General features: G+C 36.4%; 2 protein-coding genes across 3 annotated transcripts; both read right to left on the reverse strand.

Annotated features, from left to right (window-relative positions):
* Positions 1–643: 643 nt before the first annotated feature.
* On the reverse strand, positions 644–4,869 carry LOC114722253 (uncharacterized). 2 transcript variants are annotated; one of them, XM_028908240.1, is made up of 6 exons: positions 4,466–4,869; positions 3,678–3,910; positions 3,341–3,599; positions 1,833–1,937; positions 1,598–1,753; positions 644–1,200 (listed from the first exon to the last, which is right to left on the reverse strand). In XM_028908240.1, exons 1-6 carry the CDS (start codon positions 4,493–4,495, stop codon positions 1,033–1,035), a joined length of 951 nt encoding a protein of 316 aa, XP_028764073.1. In that variant the 5' UTR covers positions 4,496–4,869; the 3' UTR covers positions 644–1,032. The 2 variants fall into 2 exon arrangements, with proteins under 2 accessions (XP_028764073.1, XP_028764072.1); XM_028908239.1 differs by having other exon boundaries at positions 1,833–2,012; positions 4,466–4,865.
* Positions 4,870–14,792: 9,923 nt separating this feature from the next.
* On the reverse strand, positions 14,793–19,630 carry LOC114722243 (methionine aminopeptidase 1D, chloroplastic/mitochondrial). The gene is made up of 10 exons (XM_028908224.1): positions 19,454–19,630; positions 18,591–18,660; positions 17,806–18,034; positions 17,508–17,669; positions 17,342–17,383; positions 17,139–17,210; positions 16,080–16,159; positions 15,551–15,648; positions 15,360–15,407; positions 14,793–15,260 (listed from the first exon to the last, which is right to left on the reverse strand). The coding sequence occupies exons 1-10, from the start codon at positions 19,578–19,580 to the stop codon at positions 15,115–15,117; spliced, it is 1,074 nt and encodes a 357-aa protein (XP_028764057.1). The 5' UTR covers positions 19,581–19,630; the 3' UTR covers positions 14,793–15,114.
* Between the last annotated feature and the right edge of the window lie 3,643 nt (positions 19,631–23,273).

The following is a 23,273-nucleotide window of genomic DNA, read 5'->3' on the forward strand; positions in this document are numbered from 1 at the left end:
TGATAAAGTTAGATTGTGTAATATAATTTATGTTTAAATTGATTTTTAAAAAAACTAGTTTGTAAAATTAAAAAAAATTTAGATTATAATTGAATAAGTAAATTTAATTTGTAAAATAATCAGAAATGTTTATTAAATAATAAAAATATTAAAAATATAATTTTAAATTACTATAATAGAAAAAAGTTATATTTAATGAATAAAATATATTTAAATTAGAAATTATAGTCATGTGAAAATTTTTAAATCAAATAATATTGCATAATTAATTATATGGTATACTCGGCATAATTTATATAAATATAAAATTAAAAATAATATTAAAAATTAAAAATATTACAAAAATTCTTAAAAATTATATTCACTCAAAAGAATACTAAAAAATAAAAAAATTAAAAACTGATTAAAAAGCACAAAAAACATATAGAAAGAAACATAAGAACAACATAGATAAAAATATCTTTTAATTCAAAAAAACTACTTTTACATAAATCATAACAAGTTTTAAATGCTTTTATAATCATGCTTAAAAAAACAGCTCTTAACCCATATATAAAATTGACCAAAAACTGTAACAAACAGCTCTCAAATTTACAAATTAACTTATCACACATACAAGCTACTTTTTCCTCCCTCAGAAGCCTTACCAAACAGGCACATTAACTCGAATAAATAAGCTAGCATATACAGGATCATTCTTCTGATCATTCAAAACTAACAGCTAAAATTACACAGGAACCGAAGCATCTTTGATCACCGGAGAGTTGACACAGATGGATGCGTGGCTAAAAACAAGTAAGAAAGGCTAAAGAACACTAATGCAGCGTCACAGCACCAAAATTGTGAGCCTTGAGGCTCGCAGGGGCAATATCGGTGAAGCCATTATTTCACCCTTTTCAACGACTTGAAGAAACCATGGCGGTTGCCGAAGATAAGCCTCGTATTATTCACGACTTGCGAACACTGCGGCTTTCTATGCTTTTTTATATTTTATAATGGGAATGACTGGTTGATAATACTGATTGACTTCCACTAATAATCAGGCCCCAGAAAACTCTCGTATATAGTCCCATTCAGTGTTTTCTTAACATCATCCCAGTTCTTAATGTGTTCTGACATTGGTCCTCTATGTATCTTAACCTGCCTGCTTCTTAAATCCATCTGCGGCAATCTCAAAAACTCTAGCACGTCTTGAAGCTTCTGCAACAAACAAAAACTTCAAATGTACCAAAAGCTAAGAAAATACCAAATACATCAGCCTAGAGGTTTTAACTGGGTTCAAAATTCAAGAAACATTTGCTCATGTTATCTGTGGCTAGCCAGCTTAGCCATTCATGGTTTCGTATGTAATTTTCTTTATAATAGCCAATAACACTATAAATAAATTAAGGTAAAAAAGAACCCAACATTTTTGTGTAGTAAAATGTTCGTTATGAAGGCAGGAAAGGGAAGAGGAGGAAACCTCATGGCCATATTTTGGAAAAAAATTGTGCAGCTAGGTTAAATCAAGTCACCAGTGTATTAGATAGAAGCTAATATATGCATTATATCAAGAAAAGGAGAGCAAAGGTATGTAAAGCATTTAGAAAGCCCTTACGGTGCGATTCCTCATAAGATCCTCATAGTACAGGAGCATATGACGAGTGCTGTTGAAGTATTCTAAAGCCATTGTAGTTTTCATCTCCATTTCCTTCAAGTCAGCTACCAGCAATGAAGAATTTAAGGCGGGCTTGTACTTTGCAAGAGTGTCAGCCTAATAGCAATTGCCATTCATGAGTGTCTTATTTAATGCGTATGAGAGGGTCGAGGGGAAAAAAAGAGACTAGACAGACCTCTTCAGCAGAATGTACATGAGACTTATGAGTTCCATTCACTAACTTCGCATAACGATCGTAGGAATTGGCAAGCATTGAAACCATCCTGCGCAACAAGTTTCTCCGAAATAGAAATATAACAGAGACACTTCTTTGGTTAAAGTAGTCTACTATATCTTTGTGGTGCTCCAATAATCCCTGCATACAAAAAGATGCCTTGATTCTTCAATTACTAAACCTAGTAAGAAAAAAGCATTGCAAGTCTTGACTCGTGATAAAGCTCAGATCATATCAAATTACTGGACGGAAATATTTATCCTGATAAACGAGTATAATAAATGCCAGGTCATTTGGAAGAAAGGGCATCAACAGCTCATCCGCCTTCTCATGTTGCATGGCATCATTCACCAAAAAGGCAAGTAAAATAACTGGCAATCGGCCCCCTCAGAGCAAATGAGCACTGCAAATACAAAGCCTATAACCCTAAGTCCATCCAAGAGAATTGACAAATTAGGTTTTTATGGAATGGCATGTCAGCGAGGTCTGGTAGCATTAAGTGTCATTTCAGATCTAGCATCAAGATAGATGTGTCAGAGAGAAAGGGAACAATTTTTTTTTTTTTGGGGGGGGGGGTGTGGTGGAGCGCTAGCATGAACCCAAGGTGACGCCATAACTAAATTTTACTCCACAGGTTTTCCACTGAGAGTGATTGTTTGCATATTTGTGCTTGCCAAAGTAACATCAGAAAGTGCATTTCCAACAGAAAGTGACTATTTAGTGAGTAAAGTAGAACCAATATGACCCCTTGAATATTAGCAGTTCAGACACAGTTCCAGTAAAACTGTCATGAGAAGTCTGAACTAAAATTGCCTACAATCTGTAGTTCTTGACATGGAAGAAACTCTCTGGAGGAAGACACAGTCAGATGAAAATGGTGACCATAACAGAGTCCCGAAGAGGCACAGTTTCACCCAAAGTATCACACTACAGAGAATGCTTCTACAGGGTTGTTTTTCAATAGAGACACACTTTCTAGAGTATTAAGTGGCTGTATAGGGATATTACAGTCGCCCAATATGCCTGCTAAAGTAAATAACAAAAGACGTATTTGATTTTTTTTCCGCAACGTCAATAACAGAATTTTAAGCCCAAGAGAAGTTGATATCCATGATTCACAACCCATGTGTTAGTGAAGTAGGACATATTCCAGGATGAGTATGTGCAGCATATAGATTTGGGGTGTCAGGCGGAATACCTTAATAGCATCATCCATCAACACTCAGAGACTGAGAATAGACAGATTTCATATTTGGAAAAGAAAAATGAAATTCAGCTAAATCCTGAATTCCATAGGCATATTTTGAAGTTTGAACAAAGTACAGCGAATGTGTGGGTGAAAACATGGAAAGCCGACCGAAAACCACGTTTTGGTGGAAGCAACCTATGCGTTACTTGTGCCAAAACCGCAACATGCTAAAAGTGTGTTGAGTTGAAAACACTTGGCAGAAGAACAAGAGGTATTTTACCTGATTGAGCATCCACTTTAAGCCAACCGCAGCAGAGCACTCATTCTTGGAGGCACTACTGAGCCAATCCAAATTATAAACTTTATCTAAAGTCTGTACAATCGAAGAAATATTCTTCCTTCTATCATAGACAGAAAATATCTCCCCGTTCGAGCTCACATTAACATGACTGTTCAAAAGAGTCTCAAACCATCCGCTGCCTGATCTCTGATTGGACAAAATGACAAAGTACTGTACAGGATTACGAGCACACTCATCCCTGGTAATTTAAAAGGCAATTAATTAAAAAACACAATCAAGAGAAATCGGTAATTTACTTTCAGAAGCTTCAAATTACCTGCTAAAAGATACAGGTTTGGGATAATGTAAATAGGGAACATCCGTTGGATTTACTCTATGCTGAGAAGGCTTCTCAACAACGTGTATATCCTGAAACTTAGTCCTTGCATGTGAGGTTATCTGCTTTAGACAGACCGAACAAATGAAGATACCGCAAATCACTGAAAATATTAAAACTGCCGTCCTTAACAGCAACGGAGATTTCTTCGGAGGCTTTATAACGAGAATATCCTGTGAAGTCCGAGAAGAAAAATACATTGTCAAGGAGAGGGCGAATGGGAACATTGCAAGCTCATCAAATGCGTAATCTCGCGACCCCCCCCCCCCCCAGAAAGCGGATATCTATGTCAAGTCATACTAATAACAAGTAATTGGAGAAAAGAAGTGCCGGCGGACTAGAGGAACTATAGAAGCATTAATTTCAGCTAAGAACCACGAGACAATCGTTAAGTTTTGTAGGCAACTAAGCACAGCCGATGCAGAATAATAAGCCCCAAATTCAGACAGCAACCCAGATCGAAACATGTAGAGAAACTCAAAAGCATTCTTCTTATTCAAAGCCCTAACCTAAAACACAAACTCTCACAATCAAACCCGGAGAAGAAAGTCCCTCTACTATACCTGAAACACGCCTGAAAACAGCCCACACTGAGAATTTCAAGTAGTTGCGAGAGGGGGGAAAATAAAAAAAGAAGCACATTACTCGTCATAGTTAAAAAGGAGCTGTTTTAGGCGGCAAGGACCACATAGCAGGGAACAGTTAGAGAGTGAAGGAATTAGAAGCACCTTGTTGAAGAAACACATGTTTTCTACCATAGCTGTTGCAAAAAACAGAGGAGAAGAGATCCAAAGAACCAAGCAGCAGAGAACCCAGATTGTTCTGTCAGGTCCACAGTAACACCTGCTTCTTCTATACCCCGCTAAAAAGGTTGAGGAAACGGCCGAAGAGAAGAAGTAACCGAGGGGAACGGTGGGAGCATAAACAAACAAAAGAATCGCTCAGCTTTGGAGTTGGCTTTGCATCGGAAAACTCAAATACCATACAGTGAGACCCCGAAAGCCAAACGGCAACCCCGAGCTGGCCTGCTCCTTGTTGCTCTCTCTGTTTCAAATTTTATATAATTTTTTTCTTAGTTTACCCTCTGGGGAGTCTCCGAGGCTGCCAAATGGAGTCCCTGAATAATTTAACGTACAAAATGTCGCGCTGCCCCGCAAAATCTAAATCCGGAAACGACCACCGAAGACCCACAACCACAAAGCTCAGTACCTACGGCTCGTGACGAGGAGGAAAGAACCAAAAACAGTACAGGTATACAACTTTTATGACCCTTGACTTTTGCTTTGTCGTTGAAATAAATATAATGAAATGTAAGAAATACATGTAATATAGAAATTAATCAAATTTTACTTGAAAGAAAATAATATCTGTTATTTTGATTAACAAGTACGTATGTGTTGCTTAAAAACAAGGATAATACATTATATGAAGCAGAATGTTGTAATTCTCACTATTGTTTTTCATTTTCTTTTCTATTGACGTTTATTATTTGTTTTGGACTGACTGAGATTTTTTTTTTGGCCCGAGGAGCAGAAACGTTGACGAAGATCTCTAGGAGTTTTCAGGGTCATCTAATAAAGCTAAACAAGGTTAACGACAGCAGATTTGGAACGAAACCATAATTTCAGTTCGGCGACCTTTGACATAAAATAGCCACACACGCACGTTAATAAGATATGAAAAGTCAAACCTATCCCTTATGTATTTATAAAAAAGTTTGTTTGTCAGGATATTCTAATCAATTATTATTATATCTTTTTAATTCTTATCATATTGATAATCTACCAAACAAGATATAAACACATTTTTATTCTTTCTCGATAGAAAAACATTTTTGTTCTTATCTATACCGTATCAAACAAAACATTAGGTGATACCAATACTACATTCTACTTTGTTTTTATTTTCGTTTTGCTTTCTTTCTTTGTTTTTTTTTTTGGTGACAGCTAATACCAAAACATTACTATTTTTTCTTTCTATTTCTTAATAATTTATTTAATTTCAACATCAAACATATCGTAAAAATAAAATACCATTCCTGCTCCATATAAATACCAAGTCTTACAAATTTTGTAATGGGAATGATGGCTTATGCTGAAATTACATAGCGTTGAGCCCCTTCCTTCCTCCCAGAGCGCAAGGTTCAGAATTCAAATACAAAAATAAAGTGAACAATAAACCTATAAAAAGGTACACATCCAGCAGCTAAAATTCATATTATTGGTATTATATATCTTTCTATCTTGTTATAAGCACCTGATAATAACTTTGCATAAGTTGCTTGAACCAGTTAATGAAATGCTATTTTGTTGGCGACGGATTTTTTTCTAATTAATTAACAATAACTCTCTGCGTGAATATTTAAATTCTTGATCTCTATTCACAATTCACTTTGCCTTCTTTCTGAACAAGAAGTCCTAGGCTTCAAGGAACAATATATGGTTTGATGGTCGACTGACAAAAATATAGCTAAACGGAGGTTCCATTAATATTTCGTTTTTGCTTTCCTGAATGCCTAGCGTGTTGTTTAGTCAAAGACAATTCAAATGCACAATTCTTGTACATTTTTAGTGTAAATGCATTTGCATTTTTATTAAGACGTCGTTATTCATATATCCTCTCATGTTTATACACACACTATTATTTTGAGCAGAGAAAATGCGAAGGACATACACAGCGCTGTAAAGTGACTAAATGAGTTGATTTTGAGAAGGAGGAGGTATGTTTTTTTTGTAAGCACCATAAAAATAAAAAGTACTACCTCCGATCGTAATTATAAAGGCCAGTTGACTATTTGAGGGGATTAATAAAGTAAGTTGAATTAGTTATTTGTCCTAAATAAGTATTGTCTTTTTTAAAATATCCTTACTAATCAAGTGTATTGACTAGAAATATTTAGAATAACTACTTTAGAAAAAAATATATAAATATGAGAGACAAAATAGATTAAAATATTATATTTATGACCAAAATAAAAATTAAACAAAATTTTATATTAAAAACTGAAAGTAGCATATCGTAAAAATATTTTTAAAATTGTGATTTTGATTCTATCTAAACACTATCTAATTAGTTTGGAGGTCTTTTTAGGTCTGCGGCAGAGGCAGGCAGCCGAGATCCGTACATACGTCGAGGCGTTGACGAAGATTTCGAGAGGTTTAATTTATTAATCTAAATTTTTAACAGCGACGGCTCGCGTACGATGCTCACTCTCTCTCTCTCTCTCTCTCTCCCTCTGGGGTTTGATAAGTGTGCAATTAATTGATTAACGCAGCAGATGTACGCTACGGGGGGTTTGTGCTGCAGGAACACGAGCTATAGGATGTGTGGGAAGTGGGATATTGTTGAGCTCACATAATTTACTGATCCCCTCTCCGCGTGTTTGTGTCTGAGATGATCGAGTGGAGGAAGATGAATGCATAAAATAAACAACAAATTTAATTTACAAAGCAAAGATTATACTCCTCCGGTCCTTAATATAGGACCCATTTAACTAATTTGATTAGATTAAGGAAGTTAGGTAAGTTAGTTAATTATAAAAATTGTGACATGTTTTTCCTAAAATACCATAATCATCTTTCTTAATACTCCTCTCTATCTTCTACTTGATTATGGTTGATAGAGTATCCATAGGGGTAATTTAGAGAAAATTGATAAATATGATAAATGGGTCTTATATTTAGGACCAAAATCAACTCAACAATTGGGTCCTATATTAAGGACCGGAGGAGTATTTTTTTTAAAAAAAAGGAGGTGCATGATGGATACAGATGGAGGAGGGTGGAATGGCATCATCGCGAGACGTGGCCTGGATTGACATAGACAGGGACGACGTGGATGAGAATGAATTGCCCAAAGGACAACCCTCGTTAGATTTTGACTGACCCCGTCAAATCAAACCTCCCAACTTCGAGCTGGCTGAGAGTAATGTTGGAATTCTTCGGAAGCTTACGAATATAAAATAAACCTATAAAATGAGTTTTATTTTAAATTACATCAACAGGTGCTTTGGGATATTAACCATTATCTTGAACAAGCATCTCAGCGTTTTTGAAATTTATTTTTAGGCCTTAGTGGGTATTTGGAAAACACTAAAATTAATTAAATAAATTTTTTTTATATAAATCAAAACAAACTTCTTCTCACATGTTTATTCCAAACACCACAAAATTGTTTCTAAAAAACTAGTCAAAACACTTCCTTAATCTCTAAAACTTAACCTCATCGTGGTATTAATCCTTAAAACTTGAAACGACTAATTTTTTTATCTCAAATCTGACCTCAGGTCATCTAAAGGTTTTCTCTCATAAATAATATTTTTAATTCATTATTTATAATTCTTGAAAAAATAGTAGCTTTGTATTTTAGAAATCAAAACTAAATTGAAATTAAAAATAACATTATCCTTTTTTCTGGTTAATCAAAGTAACCTGAATCATAATTTTTGTTAACGCTGATCAGCAGAGATAACTAGATTGGTGCTACTCCCATTCTTCGTCACCGACACTATTTTAGTAGATGCACGGAAGCATCAGGGGACTGATTTTTTAGGCCATAGTTTGATTATTTATTTCGTTCGGTTCCAATCCAAGTCCCTGTCCACATCATTGAAATGGTCAATCTCGAGATCCGTTGTTTTCTCACAAAAATGGGATATTAAAAATAAACTCCCCATCGCTGTTTGCTTACTTAACTCGTAGAATTAATAGGGAAACAGGATTAAGTTAATCCAATTAAAAAAACCAGGCAAAGTACCGTAGACGAAAAGTTAATGGCGTTGTCATGAAATATAAATATGCATATGATGAAAGTTTGAACCGGGGATATTAGGATGAATATTGTACAAAGAGAATGACGTGGATTTGTAATGAGTAGAATTAATGCGGGCTTCGCGCGAGGCTTCCTGGAAAATTTCACATGGAAGGAATCAGGTGAATAAAATGATAAACTGCCAGTTTGGAAGTTCATAATTAAGGGCAGCTGCAAATGGACATTAGTAATAAAATTGACTTTCTGTTCAGAACAAATGAAGTGCTGGAAAGGAAGCAACCACTTCTTCTAGAAGACCAAGGCCGCCTGACCAACTAAACTCAACGATGTTGTTCCTTTCGACTTTTTTTTTTCCCCAAGAAAAACTATACTGTATATTAATAGAGCCCAGCCTTCTTTTATAATGGTCAGCTAGAAAAGTAATTTCAATCAAACTTGTTTGTATTTTTAAGAATTCTAATTGCAATAAAACAAACAGATCATAGATGTGACGTGATATAAGTTAAGACTTTTAGAATTACTTTTTGTTATCGATGAGCAGCAACATGAAACGTGCATTTGCTTTTAATTTTTTCACAGACTAGTGAAAGCAAAATCTATACACAATATAACGAGTCGAACGGACATTACAACTTCAAATTCTATAGAAGTTAGAAGCACATAGAGATTGAATTATAATTAAATAAAATCTATACAAACGAAATGATTAATTATTTCTATTTTTTTCATATAAACAGTGCAATTCTTTCTTATGAATTGGGTTATTATTAGAAATCAAATCATTTATTGTTTTTCATATATTTCTTTTTTTAGTATGCTCTTTTTAAATTAAATCTTCGCGCAATGCTTCATTTAAATTGTTATTCCAACTTTAAATAAAGTTTTGAAAACAAAATCACTGTTTCTTTGCTAACATTGTTAATCACTCCGTAACATAACAAGTGTCTAACATACAAAACACGAAAAACTGCAAACCACTTCCAATAATTTGTTTTCGTGTTGCCGGATATCATGTACGTATTTATTTGAAGTTTGAGATTTTCTAGCACAAAAGAACTCCACAAAAATTCATAACCGGCAGAAGATTTTCAAAGAAATGAATGAGGAAACTCAAAATGACAGGAAGTGTTGTCAGGATTCAGAACTGCGGAGAAGCAGAGAGTGAAGGTGGAAAAGGATGGAGTGGATTTCACATGGGGCGCACACCCTGGATTTAAGTTCTCACAGATCAGAATCAATACCCAATGGTAGTAAACAAACAAGAAAAAACCAACGAGGAAATAAGAATACCCTAAATTTTGCTTCTTTTTTTTTGTGAAATTGGCTTTGTGAAAATCTAAAACATGGGGAGCCTCCCGTATACTATGTTGTGTATATTTGTAGTATAACTGCTCACTCTTTATAGGTTCCTTTGCCAGTAATGAATTTGTCTCATTTCTGAATTAAAAAAAAAAAAATTGTCTCATTTCAGAGTCCTAAGTTGTACGCTCGTGATGCCTTGTCGTTTACTTCGTCGAAACTATCGAGGTGCAGTTGGTTCGACCTGCGTGTGTTAATTAACAATTTAACATGCTTGGTTCTCTGGGCAATCTATAGAAAATGCCAGACATGCTGCAGCCCCAGGGTCCCTGCGGGATGTAATTATTAGCTGGGCAAGCCTCCATTTTGGGCCAAGAATCAGAATTCATGAACCTCTTGCGGCCCAATAGAGGGTCATTAATTAATAAGTAGAGGGCATTTGGATATAATCAAAATCATAATTTTAAAAGTGTTTTTACAGTATACGAAGTGAATACATGAAGAAATTTATCTCGATTTACGAAAAAATATTTCTGAAGCACTTTTTATGGTACCCAAAACCCTTGTAGTAGTATGTTCGAATACCAATGAGGAGAGATGTTCATATTTAATATTTAATAATGTCTTGAATAAAATTGCTTCAAATAGAAATATATCCATGATTAGCCAAAAAAAAGTAGTAACACTAGCATAGGTGATTCCTTTTTTTTTTTTTTTTTGGTGACAAAGCATAAGGCGATTTTTGTTCCCGTTTTCAATGAATAATGGACAAGCGGAAATGACTGTCATGAAAAATCTTTAAGATAAATGTCATATTATGTTCTTTCTTTGAACTCTGATTTGAATTCTCTCGATCATGCCAAACAAAGCTGAAACATCAAGCTAGAGGAATTTTATTACGCCTCAAAACGACGCTGCAGTACAAAAGATGAAACTAATCTGACTCTACTATGAGCTGCAGAATTCTGCAATTTAAGATAAATACAAACTTCTTACTTGATTGTCTTGCCAATTTTCTTGAACTGCACTCCCGGAGCACATTTAGATGTTGCCATGTCAACATTCTTTAGTTACCTATGTCGGCATCAAACAATCATTCCCGTAAGTATAAAAAAAAAGAAATCAAGCAGAGTCACGACATAGAAATTGACAATTTCCAAGTCACACAATCGAAAATCCAATATAGAAATTCATCTGTTGATCTGAATAATTAGAGTTTAATCAAGAAAACCTGAGCCAATTATGTAAAAGTGTAAACACGGAATATATGCTTCTGTTATCATGCTATGCTATATTGTAGGAATATAAACATAAGTTCATGACAGCTTATGCCATATGACCCTGATGACAACAAAGTGCAATATGGTTAAGGACCGACAAATAAATGCTACATTATTTGTGCGCAGATTATCATGCATGTCGCAAACTATCAGGTAAATTTAAAGTTAAAATGTGATTTCAGTATGTAATACCTTCCACATATTAAAGATCAGTTCGGTATGCCATATGGGGATACACATCAATAGACCTCTAAGAAGAACCAAATATCGGCCTGTATAGGCCCTACATTTAGTAGAAATCATGCGAGATTTGAAGAAAGTGAGAGTAGTTTTAGGTGTATTTGGTAGATGACAAAATGACTTTCTAAGAAAAAGAGCTTCTTATATTTATGGGAAAGAACTTTCCCATTTTCATTCCCTTTCTCATATTCCCATTGGTACGAAATCAATCGGTCAAGCATCCTGTTAAAATTGTCCAAATATTGCAGACAATTCCCAAGTTAGTAGAATGAAACCTTTATATCTTGGCCAATAATGAGTGCACTGTTATGCTTAGAAGGTAATTAGAAAGTTATCAGCTTTCAACTTCCTGTTAGTCCTTTCTACTTTAAATTCACGGGGCAATCACACTATTTTCTGATGGCTTTAACGATCCTCGGTCTTCCATCAGCTTTCTTATTGTTGCAGCGTCATCCCATCTTCCGGCTCTTACATATATATTTGATAGTGTCACATAATGACCAGCATGATGAGGTTCCAAACGGATCAAATGTTTTGCAGCCAGCTCACCAACCGTAACATTTTGGTGGTCTTGGCATGCAGCTAGCAAAGCTCCCTAAATATGCTTGTTAGGTTCCAGGTGCGTTTTGTTAATGAAATTATAAGCAGCTTCAAGCCGATTAGCATGTGCGAGCATGTCAACAACCCCAGGACAATGGGCTCTTACGGGGGTTATTCCAAAATCTTTTGTCCCTTTGTAGAAGAGTTCGATCTCTTGATCCACGAGTCCTGAGTAACTGTAAGCTGAAAGTGCAGAAGACAGTCACTGAATTAGGTCTAAGGCATGAGCCATCCATATGTTGCAAGAGCTTTAGAGAAGCCTAGGCAAGCCGTGCATTCCAAAGCCTCTGATAATTATGTTCCATGAAACCACGTCCCTAGTTAACATGGCAGAAAACACAAAATGTGCATATGCAATGCATCCAGATACTGCGTACATATGAATTATAGCATTATAAATAAGAATTACAGAATTAAGCTGCTTTTCATGAGGTAAGCATGAATATGTTTTTCAGGTCTCAAATCACAAATAGACAATATGGTTGATAGAGTCGTGTGATCATTCTTAATTCCTCTCATTTGCATCTCTCTGAAACATTCAAGTGCCATATCTCCATGCCCCGGTTCAATGAAATAAAAAATCATGGCATTCCATGTCACAACATCAGATTTATCCATTATATGAAATACCTTTTCAACATCTTGAAGTCTACAGCAACTGGCATACATCGTCGACAAGGCATCATCAACAGACTTGTAAAATGTGTCCCGTGCTATCAATTTGATTACATAACCATGAATTTCTTTTCCCCTTTCCAAAGCCCTTGAATACTCGCAAGATACAAGGATACTGGAAAGAGAATCCCCATCAGGTAAAACCGTCCAACTATTTACCATATTTTTAAAAATCTCCAACGCAATCTCACGCTTCCTAATATTAGTCTAGCCCGAGATTATTGTTGTCCATGAGATGACATTAGGATCTCTAATTTGTTTGAAGATTTTTGAGGCCCCATTGTAGAGTCCCATCCCACAATAAGCATCCATTATACTGTTCCAAGTTACAATATCAGGCTCACAGCCCTCCAGTTTCATATAGCCTAACAGCTTCACGGCCAGCTCAAATAACCAGTTACCCAGATATCTTGAGATAATTGAATTCCAAGATAGAACGCCTTTTTCAAACATTCCACCAAAGACCTGTCTGGCATTCTCAGTGTCCCCACACTTTGAATACATATCTATAATAAAATTACAGACCTGTATATTAAATTCAGACCCAAGTATAATGACATATTTGTGCACTTGAGTACCCGTATCCAAGCATGATGATTGAGCACACGCCCTGAGCACCTTGGGAAACACATAACCATCAGGTATGATACTCATCAATCTTAATTAGTCATAAGTTCTAATGCATTCTTCTATCAAATGGTGCCTCGAGTAGAATCCAAGGAAGGTAGTCAATGCAAAAATATTAGGCTGCGACATTTTATGGATCAAAATCTGAGCGAAACTCATATCATCACGATCAGCATACATCTGGATTAACTTGGTTCAAAGAAGGGGTTTTGGTGTAATCCGCTGAGAATTATCTGTTGGTGAAACTGCTTTCCTTGAATAAGAGCTTTTGAATCAGAACATGCTTGCAATAGATGGATGAGTTGAAAGGGAGATGAAAGGGCTTTCCCGGCCGTAGCAGAGTGAAATAAAATGGCACTTTATGAGCCCAGCCACAAACTTATTGCTCATCTAACGGGGAATGCTTTTGCACCTGCCTACCTAAAGAAAGGATCAAAACACCGAAGTATTGGAATCTTTCACTTCCGTCAGAGGAAATAGGATACCAAAGATGCCAAATCTTTCAGTGACAGGGGAGTGGGTCGTTGATCCCTCAGGGGAAAAAGGACCCTTGGCTGGCGGAATCATTTTCACGGCTTCATGGGTATGTGTAAGCAGCCGATCAATAAATATGTTTGCATGTTAATAAATTATGTTTTAGTTTATATTTTATTTTAGTGTTTGTTTAAATGAAACAATATAGAAAATAAAATAAAATATTTATCAATACCCTCTAGTTATTCGAAGAGATTTTCTCCATAATTTTAATAACAATAATAAGTGAAATATTTATTTTTTTTATACGAGTTTTGTAATTTAATGCACGAATCACAGTCGAATGGAGTATAGCAAAAATAAAATAAATATTGTGCTACTTTTTAATAATAAAGAGATACATTGTCATGGTTATTACGTGAAGTCTTTGAAGGCAAGCTCTCTACCCATTGGATGGATTTTTATCTTCAATCAAATTTAAGTGAAATAATTAAGGAAATGGACTCCTCATTAATTGCTCAGTTCGTTAGACGAATCAATCATTAACATTAATTAATAAGAAATAAAAATTATATTTCACAGAATCATTTTTTTGGTTATCCATAAATTGAAGGAATTAGGTTATCGAAAAAAAAGACATGACTTATTGAGAAGTGATTTGTCTTCCAATAAATTTTATTTCATTATTTTTAGAGAAACATACTAATTGTCATATTCTTGTTTAATAATTATTGGTAATTATATGCGCAAATAAAAATATTTTTAGTCAAATTATTTTTATTAAATGCTTTTATTCGATTATATTCTGTGTACCCAAGTTGTCTTCTTCATCTTGACAATTTTATCATCATACTCATGCTTTAGAGTTCTAAACACAAGATAAGGCAGAAAAGAGTCAATTAAGATTAAGAAAGAAGTAACACTTCATCAGTTGGAATACGATTTTTTTTCCTAAAAAAATCAGTTCAAGTTAATAAGTTTTAAATCAGCGGGCAAAAAGAAAAATAAGCTGAAAATCGACACGTATTAACTGGTAACATGGAGCACTAGCATTCAGCAGAGCGTCGTCCAGTTGACAAGATCGAGAATCAGAAGAGAAACCCATCCAAAAACACAACCCTTCCGAGGAGATACAAAACTAGAGAAATCCTTGATACTAAGCTATACAAATTCATGATTTTCCGTCTGTCCCTCTCGATAAATATGCGACACTTCTAATTTAGATATCGGAAGAACCATTACAACAGGTATGAAGGGGCAAAAATTCAAGTAAGAGGGCATCGGCAAAAAATGAAAATAATCGTGACACCTCCGGTATGAATTCCTTGCTCTGGAAGTCACTTAAAAAGTGACATGAAGAATACTATACCTTCAAGTGAGGATCTGTCTGCAAATATTAAGCGTTGGACCTGTCAGCATTGGGTCAGAATCTCGGCCCCATCAGAGGTAATTAGGATGGTGTGTTCAAACTGCGCAGAGAGGCTTCCGTCTTCGGTTACAACGGTCCAATTGTCATTCCACATAATGGGATTGATGCTGCCAACAGTCAGCATTGGTTCTGCACAAAATAATCGTACGCGCAGCAAACAAAAAAGTTAATACTGCTGATATGATTTAAGTCATGCATAATCTGGATTTCACTAATGTAATCCATTACCAATTGTGAATGTTTGGTTCAACATCATCCTTCCACCATCATTGTTTCCTGAAAACATCAATAAATTTCCTCACTCAACAATAACTGAAGATTCCGAGAAAATATAGTCCTTGATCCCCTCGCAGAGGTAATAGACTAGAGAATTAAATTGAGCTGTATGATGACATGAGAATGAAGTTGAGAATAGTAACTGTAATGAAGAACAACTGGATCAGCATGGAAGACACGGCCAACCCCATGACCAACAAACTGTCGGACAACGCCATAATGAAATTTATCTGCATGATCACTGTTTTGTGATATTAACAAAAAAGGATCAATTTTGAGTCATTATATGATCAAGAATCATAAAATAATTCATGAAATTCTTGCGCCTAATAGGGTCCGCAACTACTTATAATCAGTAACACAAGCACAAGGCAATTCTCGTACACTGCCTTCAATAAAAAAACATCAGAGGATAGAGAAGCAGAAACGAATATTATTAAAAATCTTTAAGAAAAACATTATATTATGTCTTTTCTTTCCATTCCGCCAAAAGGACTCTACTATGAAGATTGAAGCCTAAAACTGCACATGGCTGGCTAAGATGTAGACAAGCTAATCGCGATTGATATGAAGCAATGCAATTACTATGCATAAGAAAACTAAAATAAGCAAAGCGTGACAGCTTTTATAACTTTAGAGTTCTGCATTACAAGATAAATGCAAACTTCTTACTGAATTGTTTTGCCAATTCTCTTGAACTCCACTCCAGGTGCACATATAGATATTGCTTTGTCTAGACATTCTTTAGTTACCTGTGTCAATACCAAACAATCATTCCTGTAAGTATAAATAGGATGAACTCCAGCACAATCATGACATAAACCAACAATTTCCAAGTCACACAATCGACAACCCAGAATTGAGATTCATTTTTTGATCTGAATAAATAGTTTGATCAAGAAAACTCAAGCCCATTATGTAAAATGTCAGGCAAAACATGCCTCTGCTATCATGCTATACTATAATGTTGAATTACAAATATAAATTTGTGCAGGTTTATGCCATGTGATCCTCATGACAACAAATAGCAGTATGGTGAAGCACCCACAAATAAACTTTGAATTATTTATATGCAGGTAATCATGTATGTTGCAAACTATCAGTTAAATTTGAAGTCAAAAAGCCATTTCATCAAGTAATACCTTCCACGTGTCAAAGGTCAGTTCAGTTCAGTATGTCGTACCGACAAAGACATGAATAGACCTCTAAAAAGAATAAAATCCCAGCTTGTATAGGTCCCCAGGGAAATCGTGCTTCAATTGGATCAAAATTCGGCGCTCAATAGAGGCAATGAGCAAGATCCCCACAGCTAGGCTTGATAAGATTTTATTTGAACGATTTAGACTTGAAATTTGAAGTTTTTAGGTTTTTAAATATAATGATTAATATCTTTTTAAGCTAATTGATGGAATATTATTTTAATTTCGTATTTCACTTTTTTAAAATAAAATAAATATCAAATTTTTAAAAAAATTCAGGTTGTCTAAATTTAATCTGTATTATGGTTCGTACAAGTAATGAGCACCAATATGCAATAAATCCAACCAATCTATAGTCTTATTGGTGACTCAGTTAAATTCCATTGAGTAATCTATTTTTGCAAACAAACCGGTAACTAAAATGGTTCTCAGATCAAAAGTCAAAGTCATCCTCTAAAAAGAAAATGCTACTAATGCTTTGACAGTGGGGAACAAATGGATATCTGCAAATATTAAGTTTCCTTATTGGCACCTGAACTAGATTTCTTGCCTCATCATCAACATCTCCACAAAAGAAAGTTGCTGACGTGTCACCGTGATGGCCCTACAAGTCAACCAACCATATATAAAGTCCCCAAAATGAAGCCTGCTAAATCATTAATGCTAACAGAAAACAGATAAGGGAATATCTACTTTCAATGTAATTAGTACCAAAGAAAAAGATCAAAACCTTACATTTAGATAAACTGTAACATCAATATTGATTATGTCACCATCCTGTACATCAAAGAATGTTCAGCAATTAATTTTCTCGCACTTGATGATATTTAAAGAACTTGTACACTTGAAACAAAGGACCTCAAGTTTTTGGCCAAAAAAAAAAAAAAAAAAAACAAAGGACCTCAAGTGGACGGGAATCAGGTATTCCATGGCAGATGCATTCATTCACAGATGTGCAGACGCTCTTTGGAAAATTGCCGTAGCCAAGAGGAGATGGGTAGGCACCATTATCAATTATCATTTGATGAACTGCTTCATCAATTTCATCCGTCATTATGCCTGGCTGCCAACAGAAGTTAAAACTAAGTAAAACCAATGACAACAACAACAATATCTGCAAATCATACAAGTCAAATCATAGCATTGGAGATATGCAATATGATTATAAATGGCTGACTGGCCAAAAAGATGAAATTCACCTTGACTAGGGTGCCAGCAAATTGAAGAACCTGCGCTGCAAGCCTTCCAGAAGCTCTCATGCTTTCTATCCCCTGCTCATCATGAACTTCAGGTCCACTCGCTATCCCAGGCGGCATCTTAGATTTAACATACGGAGGCCTTGTTATGTGCTTAGGCACTGGTCGAGGTGGAGAAACTTTTCCAGGCTTCAAGCGTTTACGCTTACTATTTGGCAAATCATCTAGTTTTCTGCAGATATTATTGTAAGCCATCACCTAAACATTAATTAGAAAAGCATGCATGCATGGTGGTTTTGACTGAAGTCAATGATTGAGAGATCTAGATATTGAAAGAGCCAGTATTCTGAAATTAAGAGATAACCAAGATCATCCCAGAACATTGATTCCAACCGCAGCCCTTGAGTGCGTTTTATATTTCAAGTAAGAAACTATCAAACTTTTCCTTTTTCATCAGATTTGTGAATTGGCAAAGTGCAACAAATGTATAACTTCAACGTATTTCCATAATCTAAGAAAGCCAATATGACTTCTGCTACTTAATTCCAGGAAAAATAACTTATTGACAGTCATTCTTCCACAATATAACATCTGCGTAATATTTGTGCAATAGCAATATCATTAGAATGTGAGATTAATGGCACAGCATGAATAACTGACAACGAAGCAACATGTCAATTTCAGGATACACAATGGACAATCTAAATTATTTATATGGAAGGAATGCCGTTAGCTTCGTGCAATCTTTAACATAAAAGTTTTCCAAATGCATAATATGGTGTAAGCACCTGCTATTGAATAAGAGGTTGGTCAAGCCAGAAAGAGTTCTGGAGAACTGCATTGAAACACGGTTGCATCCTGCGGCAAAATAAAAGTGAGTGAAGCAATTAGAAAAGAAAGAGAGAAAAAATAATCATCAATCATGATTGTATATGATAAAATTTACAACAAGTTGCACTGTTCACAAATCATGAACAATGTGACTTGTATCAAATTTCGTTTAAAGTATGGGACGTCCAGTATAGCTGAAATTGTATTGACAGCATACGTAGCATGAGGTTGGATTTCTTTCTCTGTTTTTTTTTTTTTTGGTTGTTGAGCTTACAACTTTTTTAGTACCATGATGACATCACTAATTGTGGACAGGATTTATCAATGTAGAGGCTTGCCAGTAGAGCTGTTTGAATCAGTTAAAAACTAAAAAGGCTGGGCCCCAAAAAATCAACTTATGTGTAACTAGGGCTTTCTCGCCACATATTGTTCACTACTTTTTATTTTATAATGTGTTCTTCAATGTCTAAATATTGATATGACTTATCTCAATTATTTCTGTACATAAGTACAAAGAGTTTCAATGTCAAAATGTTAAAATGTTGCGAAATCTGAATTAAACTGATATTTGAAGTATGTCTTTTACCATTTGATATATTGACTTTGGAGACAAATTTATGTTTCCTTGAAATTCCATTATGTTGATGAGACAGCAATAATGAAATAGCCGTGATTTATATGTTTAATACCGAATTCAATACAGTTGAATGAAGGATATCCAGATAACTGATTTGGAAGACTAACAGAACTGATGAAAAAGGGAGCTGGTATCGACAGTAGCTCACACGAAGGAGGGAGAAAAAGACAAAGGAAGAAGAACCTGGCTTATAACGGAATAGTTGAGGATGGGGCTGCGTTGAGCGTAAGAGGAGATCTCCAACGAAAGAAGACATGAATCTGGGGTGCGCAGAGATGGCGCGAGCGCCTCCCATTTTTGCTGCTATCATCTTCCAGTCTTTTCGTCCCCCGGCCTCCTTTGTTATCCGTTAATGCTCGCTTCGCCCTTTTCCTGGCGTAAGAGCCTGCTCGTGCGTTATTATTATTATTTTTTTAAAACCTGCTTTGATTGACTACGTCCTGGCCCTATCCCGTCATGGATCTGGACCTTGGTGGCCGAAGGCATGACTTCTCTCGACCCTGTTCGGCCTTGGGCCCAATAGAAAACACACCAATCATTGGGACGACGATCCAGTTATTTTTTTCAGTTAAAAGATGATCAAGGTTGCTCAGACATGATGTTAAATTAATTTTTAAAGATACTTTGTCGAAAGAAAAGTTATAAATTTAATTTATTTGACCCGAATATGTTTCTTACACTCAGACAAAATGCCTAAATCTGAGTATAATTTATTTATTTATTTATTTTTTGGTAAATAATATTTGCAGGAGCAGGACGCATATTTTCCGGAGTTTTTGAGGTCACGGATTTCTAGAGCGACCTTTCTTCTCTCATTTGCTTGGTTGCTGGAAATCTGGAGAATGATTTTTCTGATGGATATCTGCGGAGAGCAGAGGACTGTTACTAGCAAGGGGACTCCGCTTCTAATATTGTAAAACGGTGAGGGTTCATTTCAATGACATTTCTCATATTTCACTGTGTGCTTCAATGATTCTGACATGTGCTGTGGAATGTGCATCGCATTCCGTACTGTAAAATAATAAGGGTTCAGAGCTTCAGAGGTAGCGCTTGACTGAGGGAATGTCTTTATCCGCGGGGGAGCCGCGAGCACAGCAGAATACAGCAGTCATACGTAATTATGTATGTAAGCAGAGCAGCAAGGGGGCGCGGCTGTTACTTTGCCAACAGTAGCGAATAATATATTTACAGTGTGAGGCTGGTCACCCCCCAAGAGAGAATTTGGTGAGAATGGAACGATGATCAAAACGGAAGAGGAGAGGATGTCGTACGCAAGAGGGGAGCACGGAGACACTAAACACCAAACCACAGCCTTTGGAAGCGCAGAGACAAGATTCGCAGAAGATGAACATGGTGGCATCATTATTCCGGTTCTAGTCTACTGAGAGAGGGCTCCGACAAATGAGAGCATGTTAAGCGACAATCTGGAGGCTCTAATCAGATCTCATGATTTTGCGTTTTGGGTTTCAGATTTTATTAGTCCCTCCCCCATAGAATGCGGGCCATCACCTCCGCCAGTCCTTTTCCTCGCGACAGCATTTGGAATCCGATGCCGCCTCACTGGGCCCCCACCCCCACTCTCTCTCAAAATATATTCTCTTCAAAAAATACTAATAATAAAAAGATGGGATCATTTCTCTTTTAAGATGGGGTCAATCAGAATGCAGCTTTGCCTTCTGCACAAGTGGAAGGTCCACACCACGTGTAGGAATGCGAGGGCGTCGCACAAATGGAGGCAATGCTTGTGGTTCACGTCTGGTTGACGGCGACACGCCATCCGGGAGCACGTTAACATGTCCCTGTGATCCCTTTTCTGACGGCCACCGTAGAATGTCCCTATTACTTACGATTTATGAATTATCAGTTTTGCGTGACACGTCCTCTTCTTCCTATCTAAACTACGTTATTCTGACTAATTAAGTATACCTCATTACGAGATGCGTGCAGTGTATGCTTTTGCCATTAACAGATGCGTAGCGTCAGGTGGCCCAAACTCATTAATCCAATATTCAAAAGGAGTTTTGGATTCAGGAGCCACTCCAGAGCCTAGGACTACGAGAGTTGTGTCTTCACTTACTCTTTAGAACTTTGTGGTCAGCGTCTAGGGTGGTTAGTCCCAAATCTAGGGGCCGGGTTGGGCCATCACCTAGGGCATTATGAATTTGAGTTCATCACAAAAGTCCATTGCGTCCTATCTGGCTGCTCCACCGCCTCCTGCAATCTTCGGCCCTCCCGCGGAGCGGATCGCTATGGATTTGTGTTTCCGCTTTTCTTCTTTCCATGTCTCTGCATTTTGGCCAGTGTCGACAAAGTGACTGGAAAGCCGGTGGGTACTAGGTGTTATGGCTACCAAACAAACAAGGGATATCCCCCACTATTGCACTTCTTATCCCTAAATGGACCACAGATTTAAACTCGATCCTTCCTGTTGGTCCTGTCTCCTTTGTGTTTACTGGCCTCTTTCAAGTTTCACCTTCTTCGGCTCTTCCATTTTTTGTCTCGGTTATTGTCATTTATGAAGCTATAACGCACTGCCTTGACTTTTTCCCTCATTATCATTAGGACCACTGGTTAAGATGCCCATTTTGGATATGACGCTGCATGTGCCATTATGACGACGTTTGGCTAGTTTCTACTTTCTAGGAGTCATCTCCTACAACGAGTTTGATGAGATGATGGAAGTTATATACTTCTAGCAGCATTGCTTTGGAATCCTTCTCTGCTGGTTGCCGGCTGCCGCTGTCATGGCTTGGCATTAATTAGGTTCATGTATAGTCAAACCGCTTTTCACGAGCCCCATCATTCAGTGACAGGTCCATTAATTATTCACCTTAATCTCATCTCGAACTGGGTACTGACCTCCAATCTTGTACTTTGATACAGCCCTCAGAGCATAAGTACTTTTTTGGTCATTTACAAATACCTCCAATGAAAAAACTGTCCACTTCCCGCATCTCGAAGACGTAGTGGACACAACCTTGTTGTATATAACACCCACACCAGAAGCTTCGTCGACCACCCAATCTCTTGTTATTTTTTTCCTTTTCTATCTTGACCGATAAATTTGCGTGATGATTAGATTATCTTTGAGAAATTTGACAACGAAGAAGGGTGTTACTAAATCGACAATAAGACAGCATATAGATTTTCAACGGGCATGAATTATTAAGAAGTAGACATCATGTTTTTGAAAGAGGAAATTATGAAAAGCGAGCAACCATTAGAAATGAAGAATAATTAATGGTTGGTATTCTATTGATAAAAGGCAAGAGAGGAACAAAGTTACGGGAAAAAGCTACCTTCAATTCATCAAAAGTAAAGATGACCCAATCATGCATTATTTCTTTGTGCCTTTATCTTTCTCTGCTTTTATGCCACTTTTCTCATCTCTCCTACCCACCCCCGGGGGGGCCCCGTCTCCCGCCCCTCTTTGCATATGGATATACCGCACAGAATTCAAAAGGAACAAAGTTCACAAAAACATATTCATAAAAAAACAAATGGTCACTAAATATTATAATTATTTTGAAGAGAATGTCCGGGACAGACTCAATTCCATGGATTGGCAATCTCGCGGGGCGCTAAATGTCGGTGAATCGCTAGAGAGTCTCCCGATCAGCTGGCCACACATTGGGCTTGGAAAGCGTTACAAAAATATATGTGACGATATATAAAACTTTCATGATGTTGAGTATAAATCAGACGTCAGTGTCGCTTTAAACCCCATGTTTTAAATTTTAATTAACATCTAAACACAAGGCTGAAAACCGGATTCGAGCATGTGCCAAAGAAAGGCTTTAATAATTAGTATCTTCTCTTATCGATGATGTTCATTATATGATAGGAATAACTAAAATTCAAGAGAGAATGAATTATCTGATGTATAATTTGAAATTCATCATAGAGTGTGTTTGGTGATGATTGGACGAATGATCGATATATACGCAGTATCACCTGAATTTTTTTTTTTTTAAGGAACAGGATCAAGTAAAGTAGTTAATGT

Source organism: Neltuma alba, unplaced genomic scaffold, assembly GCF_004799145.2.
Source record: "Neltuma alba isolate B1F8T4 unplaced genomic scaffold, ASM479914v2 tig00012088_pilon, whole genome shotgun sequence".
Classification (NCBI taxonomy): domain Eukaryota; kingdom Viridiplantae; phylum Streptophyta; class Magnoliopsida; order Fabales; family Fabaceae; genus Neltuma; species Neltuma alba.

Coding starts and splice junctions, on each gene's coding strand:
- LOC114722253 (XM_028908239.1), bottom strand. CDS start 4,495: ATGGTAGAAAACATGTGTTTCTTCAACAAG. Junction 2,013..3,340: donor TAAAGTGGATGCTCAATCAG/GTAAAATACCTC, acceptor TTTTGTATGCAG/GGATTATTGGAGCACCACAA. Junction 1,754..1,832: donor ATGTACATTCTGCTGAAGAG/GTCTGTCTAGTC, acceptor AATTGCTATTAG/GCTGACACTCTTGCAAAGTA.
- LOC114722243 (XM_028908224.1), bottom strand. CDS start 19,580: ATGATAGCAGCAAAAATGGGAGGCGCTCGCGCCATCTCTGCGCACCCC. Junction 18,661..19,453: donor ACTATTCCGTTATAAGCCAG/GTTCTTCTTCCT, acceptor ATTTTGCCGCAG/GATGCAACCGTGTTTCAATG. Junction 15,408..15,550: donor TCCAGTTGTTCTTCATTACA/GTTACTATTCTC, acceptor TGATGTTTTCAG/GAAACAATGATGGTGGAAGG.